Source organism: Blennius ocellaris (assembly GCF_963422515.1).
Source record: "Blennius ocellaris genome assembly, chromosome: 5".
Taxonomy (NCBI): domain Eukaryota; kingdom Metazoa; phylum Chordata; class Actinopteri; order Blenniiformes; family Blenniidae; genus Blennius; species Blennius ocellaris.
The window spans coordinates 2447174-2459409 of record NC_137654.1 but is presented as its reverse complement, the minus strand read 5'-3'; the positions used below and the strand labels follow the sequence as shown (position 1 = coordinate 2459409).

General features: G+C 50.0%; 1 protein-coding gene across 1 annotated transcript; it reads right to left on the bottom strand.

Moving 5' to 3' along the window:
• Nucleotides 1–1855: 1855 nt before the first annotated feature.
• LOC308129966 (zinc finger protein PLAGL2-like) lies at nt 1856–11278 on the bottom strand (the record flags this gene model as incomplete). The annotated part of the gene is made up of 2 exons (XM_080496107.1): nt 1856–3858; nt 9969–11278. The coding sequence occupies one exon, from the start codon at nt 11276–11278 to the stop codon at nt 10022–10024; it is 1257 nt and encodes a 418-aa protein (XP_080352233.1). The 3' UTR covers nt 1856–3858; nt 9969–10021.
• Nucleotides 11279–12236: the final 958 nt, after the last annotated feature.

Here is a 12236-nt window from a genome sequence, read left to right as displayed (position 1 = left end):
TTATTTTTATTTAAAAAAAAAAAAAAAAAAAGTAATGCTCTAGTGTTTTTTTTTTCCTTGGGTAAAGTTTTTCAATAAAGGTTTTTTTGAAACCTCCAACCTCTCTCTCTCTCCCTCTCTCTCTCCCTCCCTCTCTCCAGCCTCGGGCTGACTCGGTGGTTCTACGCGCCTCTCGGCAAAATGCAGCGCATCCTGTGCGCATTTGCAGAGAATGATGATACTTTATTGATCTCGAGGGAAATTCAATTAACTTGCACAAAATGTGGCCCCCCCATGGCTCGCGGGGCCCTACGCACGTGTCCTGCGTGTAGGGAGGGGTTGGCCTGGCTACAAAAACCATGTTACTGCAGAAATGCAGTATAAAAAGCCTTTGCATCACATACAGATACTCGTGTAGCCAGAATAAATAACTTTACGAATGAAACAAGTCCAAGTTCCCGTCTCTTCTCCTGCTGCAGCTGCAGCGTCTGCTTCACCAGAAGCTTGTGGAGGTGGAGGAGGAGACGGATGGCAGTTTGTAGTGAGGCTGGTCAATGACATGGGAGGTGTGCTCAGAGTGCTGCGGTGCGTTCAATGACCTCTGGGAAAAGTACATTCAAAATTGTTTTGACAATAAATCTTCAACCAAATGTCTTTATCTTCTCCTTTAGTCATTGTCGGTTGACAAAACCGCTATTAAATAAACACAACTCTAGTTTTGTTCATGCAGCTCGCGACAGATGCAGCCCGCTCGCTGGAGAGTGACTCTCTGACCAGCCAATCAACAGATGACAGCTAAAACGTGATTGGTTAAAAGCTTTAATGTGGAAGTTCACCTCTGGAAGCAGCGCAGCTGAGGAGAACCGATGAGGAGAAGCAGACTGACCATTTGGAATTATTCAAGAAGTGTTCATGGACAAAATTTAATCGACATCAGTCTGTGATTCAGATCTTTTTCTTCAGCCTACAGAGAAGCCTTGAAGGCCTTGAAGGCCTTGAAGGCCCACCACTGATATATATTGGAGATGTAAGCAGATGAACATATTTAAATAGACAAAGACAGACTGATGTCGACCATCTCTCCTCTTGGCCTCCAGTAAATTCACTTCCATCACAGTTTGAATGGTCAGAACTCAGTCAGTTCACCACTGATCTTCATCTGGTTTGGTTTGTTAAACAAAGTTATGATCCAGAATATTTATTATTTTCTACATTAAAAAACGTTTTTAAACTGAGGTTCCTGTAGCTCTTCAACACTGGTGTGTGGCACAAGCATGCACACAGTAGAAATACATTCGATAGCTTTTCCATCGCAGTAGATTATAGGAGACAATGCCGTATTGGGCACTTTTAATAAAGTCGTCATTTGTCAAATCTCCACTTTGTTCCAATTCTTTGGTCACCAGCTAATTTCTTTTCTATGTCAAAGAACACGGCCACCCTGAAACACATGGACGTCCTCATGTTCACTCCTTTTCATCACAACCACGCTTGTTGTTCCACGTTTTCAGAGTGAGGAGCAGCTGTGGCTGGGTTGGTAGAGCAGGCTCTCTCAATCCAAAGTTTGCAAGTTCAATTCTCCATCTGCCCACATGCTGACGTGTCCTTGAGCAAGACACTGAACCCCAAATTGCTCTAATGGATCATCGGTGTGTGAATCAGTGAATGTGTGAACAAGATAAAGTGCTTTGTGGAGAGACAGGCAGTGAAATGATACTAAAGAGATCTGAGACCACTTCTGAGGTCCTGGAAAATATTCAACCAGCGTTCACCAATGAAGCTGTGGCCAAGATTACGTGTGTGTGTGTGTGTGTGTGTGGTAAGGGAGGGGAGGGGAGGGGAGGGAGACAAAGTTCCAAGCAAAACAGACACACAGTAAATCTAAAGATTTCTTTATTTCGTATTACTTTATGCTCAGGCAATTTCAACATGACATCTCTTCCACTGCCCTCTAGTCTATTAAGTGATAATACAAACACCTAACACATTCTAAGTTAAAGGTGGTCCAACCTGTCGTGGTGCTTCTCAACAGTCCACCTCAATGCAGGTAATGAACATACTGAACAGTGAAATGAAAAGAGGCGTCTTGTCCTGCTGCCCTCCGTCTCCTGCAGTCTGGAGCTCCGTCTGCTGTTCCCTCACAAACACCTGCAGGCTGCTGTTCCCTCACAAACACCTGCAGGCTGCTGTTCCCTCACAAACACCTGCAGGCTGCTGTTCCCTCACAAACACCAGCAGGAGGCCAACTGTTCAGGAACAGCAGATGGAGCAGTGATTCCACCCCTGAGCAGAGCTGCTCTGCTGAACACACTGGGATCCTCTGGAACAGGGACGTCAAAACTCATTCAGCTCCAGGGCCACAAACCTTCCTATCAGTAAAATGATCCATTGACCTTCAAATAGCCAAGGTTTTCTGTCCAAGTGCTGATGTAAGCGTGAGGCCTCCTGCCCCGTGGACAGAATCCCCTCCAGTGATGAGCTTCCATGGCAGCTTGAGCAGGACTCAAACCCCCACACTGCAGGCCACATTCCCCCGAAGCCCCACGAATACAGATCATAATAGGTTGGTGCTGTGAGCCAAAGTGCAGCCGCATTTTCAAAACCGTAGAGCTTTAATAGCGTCGCTGCCCTGCTGCCTTGCTCCGCAGTGACTCGTCGTTTTGCTTCACAAGCAGCATCACAGCTGCCACGGCAAAATGAAAGTGTGAAACTGCACGTCTAAGAAGGCTTTCGCCAACATCGGCCTGACGGTTTTACAGCTTTCACATAGTTTGAAGCAAGAATTCAGAACTTTTTTTTGCAGTTTTGGAACCATCGAAATGTAAGGAGATAAACAATTCAAACTCACGAGTTTACACATTAAAGCGTCTTTAAAAATGGCTCAATGCAAAAAACATCCCCTTAGTTTTATTAAACTTAAAGTTTAAACTCAGATTTAGTTTCATTTTTGAAAGGTAATTTAGCTGCAGATGAAGACAAACGTTGGTCCTGCGCCAGCTGGAGGAGGGACAGAGGAGTTCGACAACCTGCAGACGACGGAGCAGCAGAACCAGACAAAGACCAAGGCAGTACACTTTCTCCTGTGAGCAAACCTCAGTACAAAACTATGGAGCTACAAAGTACATGTGCTTGTTCTGACAAATATAAAACTCTACACAGACGTCTTCTCTGCAGTTAGACAGGCTTCTGTCTGTCCCTTCTGAGGTAGTAAATAAGTAGAAATATAATTAAAGGCAAGTATAGAGAAAGACCACAGTGGAAAACATTGCCAGAACTGAAGGTTCCCGCCGCGCCTTCAAAGCAGAGTTTTGAACATCTTTCCATTTCAGTGGTAAAACTGCCTCTTACAGGTTAAAACTAGCTCTAATGATTTTTTGCAGAATGATACATGACAACATAGAGGTAGAAACGTTTGAATTATGTCAGTCTGCCACTAGATACAGAGTTTAGATTCATAAAATCTACTTTATAGTTTCAATCTAATGGCACAAATCAAGAGGCCAAAATCACTAAAAGCAAATAAAAATACAAACAAAAGAAAAACCCACAGTTGTGTGTGTTAGAGGTAAAGATCAAATCCATGTTTTAAAATTGACATAAGTGCTTGAACCCAGTGTGGAGGTTAGACACTCTTAGAGAGGCACAACAGTAGCATTTTAAGACGCTGGTGCAACACGCTGAGGGTTGTTAGGGTGGGGGTGGACAGCAGGACCACCACCTTCTCCAGGGAGCTGATCATGACAGGACTGTCCAGACGGACAGACTGGACAGCAACACGTCCTCACTCAATCAAACACCTCGGCTGTTGATCACTGCTGGATGTGGAAAATCGGCACAAGTGCTCAGAAAGGCCATTGAAAGAATTCCTTCTCCAATCTTCTGTAGAACGAGAAGATTGAAAGTGAGCAGAGCGGCAGCCTCCTCACATCCAGTGGCCAGGCAGGAAGAGGAGCTTCTACTTGACAGAGAAATCTAACAAAGACTGCCACGAAATAAACAGAGGAACCAACAGAGGAAGAACCAGAGGACTTTTCCACCAGAAAGAACCAGGAGCTCATTCAGAGCCAGTTCGTCAAAGAACCGGGTGTGTTTCCATTGTCGGGAGCCAGTGAGAGCCACGTCATCGCCTCACTCCAGAGTCACCGATTCCACCAACGTAGTTCTGGCAGGATCCAGGAACCAGGAGACAGACTGTCTTCATGGTCTGGTCCAGGAACCAGGAGACAGACTGTCTTCATGGTCTGGTCCAGGAACCAGGAGACGGACTGTAACCGTGGTCTGGTCCAGGAACCAGGAGACGGACTGTATTCATGGTCTGGTCCAGGTCCCTACATCTAGTCTGGCCTGAACTTCGCATGCAGACCAAAGAACTAGAAAACATTGAGTCTCCTCGTCCTCTATTGGTGTTTATTCACGTCTGTCTTGTTTCAGTCTGGAGCCCCTAGTGGCCAGAGAGAGAATTGTTTCAGTCTGGAGCCCCTAGTGGCCAGAGAGAGAATTGTTTCAGTCTGGAGCCCCTAGTGGCCAGAGAGAGAATTGTTTCAGTCTGGAGCCCCTAGTGGCCAGAGAGAGAATTGTTTCAGTCTGGAGCCCCTAGTGGCCAGAGAGAGAATAAAACAACACATGAATGAGCGTTGGGCTTCTTTGTCCCCATGTGGACATTACATAGTCAATTTCTGCTCCTTTCACTTTATTTCTGGACGTGTCTGAATCAAAAGCTTCAGCATGAGGAGGAATGGAGGTGTAGAATGATAGGAGGAGGAATGGAGGTGTAGAATGATAGAAGGAGGAATGGAGGTGTAGAATGATAGAACGAGGAATGGAGGTGTAGAATGATAGAATGAGGAATGGAGGTGTAGAATGATAGAACGCAGCTCTACATCCATTTATAATGGAAACCTACGTAAATGATTAAAGTTCTGTTTCACATGAAACCATTAAAAGACTCCAGAGGTAACTCCAGAAGTAGCTCCAGAGACAACTCCAGAAGTAGCTCCAGAGACAACTCCAGAGATAACTCCAGAGATAACTCCAGAGGTAGCTCCAGAGGTAGCTCCAGAGGTAACTCCAGAGATAACTCCAGAGGTAGCTCCAGAGGTAGCTCCAGAGGTAGCTCCAGAGGTAACTCCAGAGGTAACTCCAGAGGTAGCTCCAGAGGTAGCTCCAGAGGTAACTCCAGAGGTAGCTCCAGAGGTAACTCCAGAGATAACTCCAGAGATAACTCCAGAGGTAACTCCAGAGGTAACTCCAGAGGAAACTCCAGAGATAACTCCAGAGATAACTCCAGAGATAACTCCAGAGATAACTCCAGAGATAACTCCAGAGGAAACTCCAGAGGAAACTCCAGAGATAACTCCAGAGGTAACTCCAGAGATAACTCCAGAGGTAACTCCAGAGGTAGCTCCAGAGGTAACTCCAGAGATAACTCCAGAGATAACTCCAGAGGTAACTCCAGAGGTAACTCCAGAGGAAACTCCAGAGATAACTCCAGAGATAACTCCAGAGATAACTCCAGAGATAACTCCAGAGATAACTCCAGAGATAACTCCAGAGGAAACTCCAGAGATAACTCCAGAGATAACTCCAGAGATAACTCCAGAGGTAACTCCAGAGGAAACTCCAGAGATAACTCCAGAGATAACTCCAGAGATAACTCCAGAGGAAACTCCAGAGGAAACTCCAGAGATAACTCCAGAGATAACTCCAGAGGTAACTCCAGAGGTAACTCCAGAGGTAACTCCAGAGGAAACTCCAGAGGAAACTCCAGAGGAAACTCCAGAGATAACTCCAGAGATAACTCCAGAGGTAACTCCAGAGGAAACTCCAGAGATAACTCCAGAGATAACTCCAGAGGTAGCTCCAGAGGTAGCTCCAGAGGTAACTCCAGAGATAACTCCAGAGGTAACTCCAGAGGAAACTCCAGAGGTAACTCCAGAGATAACTCCAGAGGTAGCTCCAGAGATAACTCCAGAGGAAACTCCAGAGATAACTCCAGAGATAACTCCAGAGGTAACTCCAGAGGTAACTCCAGAGGTAACTCCAGAGGTAACTCCAGAGATAACTCCAGAGGTAACTCCAGAGGTAACTCCAGAGATAACTCCAGAGGTAACTCCAGAGGTAACTCCAGAGATAACTCCAGAGGTAACTCCAGAGGTAGCTCCAGAGGTAACTCCAGAGATAACTCCAGAGGTAACTCCAGAGATAACTCCAGAGGTAACTCCAGAGGTAACTCCAGAGATAACTCCAGAGATAACTCCAGAGATAACTCCAGAGATAGCTCCAGAGATAACTCCAGAGATAACTCCAGAGGTAACTCCAGAGGTAACTCCAGAGGTAACTCCAGAGATAACTCCAGAGATAACTCCAGAGATAACTCCAGAGATAACTCCAGAGATAACTCCAGAGGTAACTCCAGAGATAACTCCAGAGGTAACTCCAGAGGTAACTCCAGAGATAACTCCAGAGGTAACTCCAGAGGTAACTCCAGAGGTAACTCCAGAGATAACTCCGCCCCCAGCTGATGATGTGTATGACCCTGCTCTGGCCCAGCAACCATGGGGGGCCGGCCTAGCACCAGTTTAGCCCCTGATAGGCTTTGGAGGTGGAAAGACAAAGAACTGGTGCTGAATCTGGCCCTGGACCAGAACTAGAACCTGGTTGTTTCTGGTGGAAAGACTAGAAACAGAGGAACCAACAGAGGAACAGGGACGACTGACCCAATCCAGCATCTGGTTGCGATATTTAAAAGAAGTCAATGGAAAATATCCACTAAAGCAGGGGTGTCAAACTCAGATCCTGGAGGGCCGCAGCCCTGCATGTTTTCCACGTCTCCCTCCCCTGAGTGTCCTGATGCTTCATCAGCACCTTCAGCACGAAGCCAGACAACCAGCTGCTCATTGCAATCAGCTGTGTGGAAGCAAGGACACATGGAGAACATGCAGGGCTGCGGCCCTCCAGGACCGGAGTTTGAGACCCCTGCACTAAAGGAAGCGCAGTGGGAAGTTGGGCCAGACACCACTGTGCCGCTGTAAAGTGAGACTGTTGATGATGTTGGAGGAATTCATCTGGTCTGGATTGACCCGCTCCCTAACCCTGACCACCACCACCACCGTCTGGAGAAGGGACGCAGGCGGATCGGCGGCTCAAATCCTTCAGTGAGGAAGTTCTGATGGTCACTTGAAAGGAAGCAGCTTGTGGTTCTACCGTCTGGTTCTCTGGATACAAACCATGAGAACGCTGCAGCAGCAGGACTCAAACATGGAAACATAACGGTTGAGATATACACAATGAGTCACAACAAACCCATACATTGTGCAGCCTTACTTCTTTGTTTTATTAATTTGATGCGACTCAAACAGACTGAAAAGATTGAAGCCGAGCTTCAGGGAGGTTCTCCAGCTGTTCTGATGGAAACACTGTCACCTTGTGAAGACGACTAACCTTCTGTCTGCTCAGCGCCTCCTTTCAATTCAGTCTCAACTTCCTCACCACGGCAAGGTCCGAGTGAGGCAGGAAGAAGAGAGGAGGAGGTGAAGAACACAGCTCAGAGAGGAGGAGGAGGAGGTGAAGAACGGTCAGAGAGGAGGAGGAGAAGAATGGTCAGAGAGGAGGAGGAGGTGAAGAACACAGCTCAGAGAGGAGGAGGAGGTGAAGAACGGTCAGAGAGGAGGAGAAGGTGAAGAACGGTCAGAGAGGAGGAGGAGAAGAACGGTCAGAGAGGAGGAGAAGGTGAAGAACGGTCAGAGAGGAGGAGGAGGTGAAGAACGGTCAGAGAGGAGGAGAAGGTGAAGAACGGTCAGAGAGGAGGAGGAGAAGAACGGTCAGAGAGGAGGAGAAGGTGAAGAACGGTCAGAGAGGAGGAGGTGAAGAACACAGCTCAGAGGAGGAGGAGGAGGTGAAGAACGGTCAGAGAGGAGGAGGAGGTGAAGAACGGTCAGAGAGGAGGAGAAGGTGAAGAACGGTCAGAGAGGAGGAGGAGAAGAACGGTCAGAGAGGAGGAGAAGGTGAAGAACGGTCAGAGAGGAGGAGGAGGTGAAGAACGGTCAGAGAGGAGGAGGAGGTGAAGAACGGTCAGAGAGGAGGAGAAGGTGAAGAACGGTCAGAGAGGAGGAGGAGAAGAACGGTCAGAGAGGAGGAGAAGGTGAAGAACGGTCAGAGAGGAGGAGGTGAAGAACACAGCTCAGAGGAGGAGGAGGAGGTGAAGAACGGTCAGAGAGGAGGAGGAGGTGAAGAACGGTCAGAGAGGAGGAGGGAGGTGAAGAACGGTCAGAGAGGAGGAGGAGGAGGTGAAGAACGGTCAGAGAGGAGGAGGAGGAGGAGGTGAAGAACGGTCAGAGAGGAGGAGGAGGTGAAGAACGGTCAGAGAGGAGGAGGAGGTGAAGAACGGTCAGAGAGGAGGAGGAGGTGAAGAACGGTCAGAGAGGAGGAGGAGGAGGTGAAGAACGGATAGAGGAGGAGGAGGTGAAGAAGCAGTACCACAGTGAGCGATGAAGAGAAAAGTGGAGCGGAGCAGCCTCATGGTTTGCTTCCACAATGTCAACGAGTCATAAGTGCATTTTCTCTACTAATCTAGAGAAGCGAGCCGTGGGGGGTCCGGGGGTCTGGGGGTCTGGGGGTCCGGGGGTCTGGGGGTCCCGGGGTCTGGGGGTCCGGGGGTCTGGGGGTCCGGGGGTCTGGGGGTCAGCACCGTCTGCCTTCCACCTGGACTCCGTGTTCAACTCCTGAGTACAACGACTGACACTTTAGCTTCACTAAGTAACGAGGAACAGGTTCCATGTGTGGCTCCACAGGATCTGTCCAGACAGAAGGACGTCCCCGGGGGACGGTCCAGCTCCAGGGGGACATGTCCTCAAACACGCTTTAGTTTGGGGTTGGGGATGCAACGTCGTTCACAGGAAGAGTACAATCTCTCACATGTGGGTATTTGCCGATGCTGAATACTAAAATGTCAATAAAATTCTTAGAATTCCTTATTAAAAGCCGCATTTTCATCCGATGCAGATTTTTTTCCAATAACCGACAGTTTTTCTCAAAGCCAATGTCAACACACTGTTAAACTGTGTGTCTGACTTCTGCAGGTGTCACATGTTCAATGAATGGACACAGACATTTCCTCTTTGTGGCTCCAACTGAAGGTGAAGTGCTCCTGGTGGAAACACCCGCATCAGAGCAGTGGGACTCCACCTGGCGCCGATCAGGGCTTCACTGCGTTTCTGCCACAACTTATTTAACTTTTCCCTTCACATCACTAACAGGAAACACCTTCATTATCACTCACACGTCTCAAAAAACAAACAAAAAGAAAAACAAGCAGGATTTTCCCTGCTGGGTGAGAAGTCAGTTAAACTCTGTTCACATGACATTTGTCAGTTTTTCTGCAGGAAATTTAACTAAATTCTCCTTTAAAATGTATTTTCACTAGAGTATTGTCTGCCGACATGGACGCAGGCTTTACGGCAGATTCTTTGAAGGTCTTCAGTGAAAAGCTGCGTTGTGTAGCTCTCCTACAGCAAAGAGCGCCAGCGGGCAGACCAACTACTGGCCCCCACGTCTGTGGCGCCGCCGGATTCAGGGCTCGCTATCAGAAGGGTGATCTCTGTTAAACAGGTGACAACAGAGAAACAATGGCTCCGGTGTAAGAACAGTCAATCTGCCATGAAGGGGTTCATCTAGTCCTACATCTGGGATCTGAACCGGGCCAAGTCTCATGACAGTCTAGTCCTGGTCCGCGCTTCAGTGCTCGTCTCCACGCCAGTCATGTGATGTCACGTTATTCTGCTCACGTTGCATATTTTGCCTTTTGTAACAAACTTGACAAGAATGGCTGTCTTTTGGTTGCGGTGAGATTTCCGACGGTTCCTTAAACATTCAAGCTTACATCTTAAATAATGAGGTAATACTGATGAGGTGATTTGTTGTGTTCAACAAAAACAACTAAGATTAACAACATTAGCACTGAAAAGCCAAAGTGACAATTGTTCCACACTCACGTTGCCTCCTTCCGTCACCACGGTGCGTATGAAGGCGAGGTGTAAAGAGCTGCTTACTGCTGAAAGGCTTGGTAGTAGTGAGGTAGAGAGCTGGAGGCGCTCATAGCAGGACTGCTGTAGGCCTGAGGTAGCTGGCTGTGGCTGTGGGCCCCGGGGCCCTGCGCCACGTGGGCCTGGGAAGGCTGGAAGAAAGGGAAGGGCCCCGGGGCTTGAGTGGTGGAGGGGGAGGGGGAGGAGGTGGTGGTGGTGGCGGTGGGGGGGTAGCTCATCACCAACCCTCCCATCCCCACGTGAGGACTGTAAGGCGGCAGGCTGAACGGCAGGAAGCTCAGCAGGGGGCCCAGGTCCATGTTGGTGGTGCAGGACAGCTCGGCGGGGCTCCTGGAGAGCAGGTGAGGGTCTCCCACCGCATTCAGGCCTTCGCCCAGCGCCTCCCTCTGAGGAGAGGCGGAGGCCGAGGTGGAGGAGTGGGGCGGGGGGGCACTCTGGAGGTCCAGGAGGAAGCTGTCCACGTCGGCGCGGGGATATGAGGTAGATCCGTGCTGGTACCGCGGCATGTTGCCGTAGGGCTGCTGCTGCGGCCCCGCCGGGGGCTGCAGGTGGTGGTGGTGCGGGGGCTGCGGCGACATGTGGCGGCCCACCGCCATGCCGGAGGGCAGCGAGCCCTGCATCAGGCCGTGGGCGTGGCCGAGCCCAGGGACGGCGTTGGCCATGGGGTAGGAGGCGTACATGTCCCTGGGGAAGGGCTCCATGGGCTCCTTGGAGACGGCGCTCAGCTCGGCGGGGGCCGGGCTGGGCTCCTCCTTCACCGGGCCCTGGGGGGCCGGGCTGGAGGTGGCCACGGGGGTGCTGGAGTTACAGGGGGGCATCAGACCCGCCTCCTGGGCGTGGCTCTTCTTCAAGTGGCGGGTCAGGTGGTCCCTGCGGCCGAAGCGCTGGGCGCAGCGGGGGCACAGGAAGTCGCGGCGCCCCGTGTGCACCACCGCGTGGCGCCGCACGTCCTTCCGGGTGTAGAAGCGGCGGTCGCAGCGCTCGCAGGAGTACTTCCTCTCTCTCACCGGCACCGCCACGTTGGTGCCGCCCTCCGCCGGGGGGGGTCTGTCCATGTGTCCGCCCAGGTGCTCCAGCAGGGGGGGGCCCCCCTCGGAGCAGGGCAGTCCCCCCGCGGTGCCATGGGCCGCTACCAGGTGGCGGCGGTAGCCCAGCTGGGTGTTGTACTGCTTGCCACACTCCTGGCAGTGGAAGACCTGGCGGCTGGCCGGGTGGCCCTCCTGCAGCGGGCCCTTCAGGGGGTCCTGCTGGTGGAACATGCTGGAGCCAAAGAGAGAACGCTGCTGCTGCTGGGGGGGGGGCTGCTGCTGGAGGGGGGGGGCTGTGGCCAGGAGCCGGGGAGCACACAGACAAGACTCATGAGGAGAGCGGAGCAGCAGCTCTTAGAGACTCTTGGCACACAGTGGGGTTTCCTGGGTCTGGGAGCGGCGCCGGGTCGCCATAGCAACCCCAACAGGGCTGCTGCGATGACGAGCTTGGAACCTCGGAACTGGGTCTGTGTTTCTGGGCCTGCAGTCCACTTTAGTATTCAGCAGCCCCGAACCCTCAGCAGCTCCGCATCTCTACAGACCTGCAACACAGGAAACACCGTCACCACAACAAACTACACCACGTGGGCGAAAATGAGCAAAGTGGAACCCTGTAAAGCACTGGTGGAATGGGTTCTCCCACAGTACGCTAATGACTTCAATAAGATATGTGATTATAAAGTTGTGCTAAACGTACTGCAACACCTCGCCGGACCGAAATACAACACACTTACTTCATTTCCATTCATCATGTACTTTCTTAAATTGAATACTCTAAATATGTGAAGGATGTGACAACAATAGAGCACAACCTTTTTCTGAACCTCCTCAAACGTTTGTCAATAATAAAGGAGTTTAATGCTCTTCCAGTCGTCACGTTCGGAGCTTTTATTATATTGCCTTCAAAAAGTCAAAAACTTTAAATACGTTAACTTCATTGAGACAAAACTTTGAAACAGCCCAACAGTTTAGTAAACACCTCGTGAAATGTTAAGAACATCGATGTGATGTGCAACAACAAATCAATCAGGTCTATGACATGAAATGACAAGTGTTCCTTCTCTTCTTGAAGAAGAATTATTCTACCACTACTGCAGGAGATCACATGGTCCTCACAGGAACTGCAAAATATCGGATTGTAGTAGTCAGATTCACCCCGACACTGAAATAACACCTGACTTCCTATCAA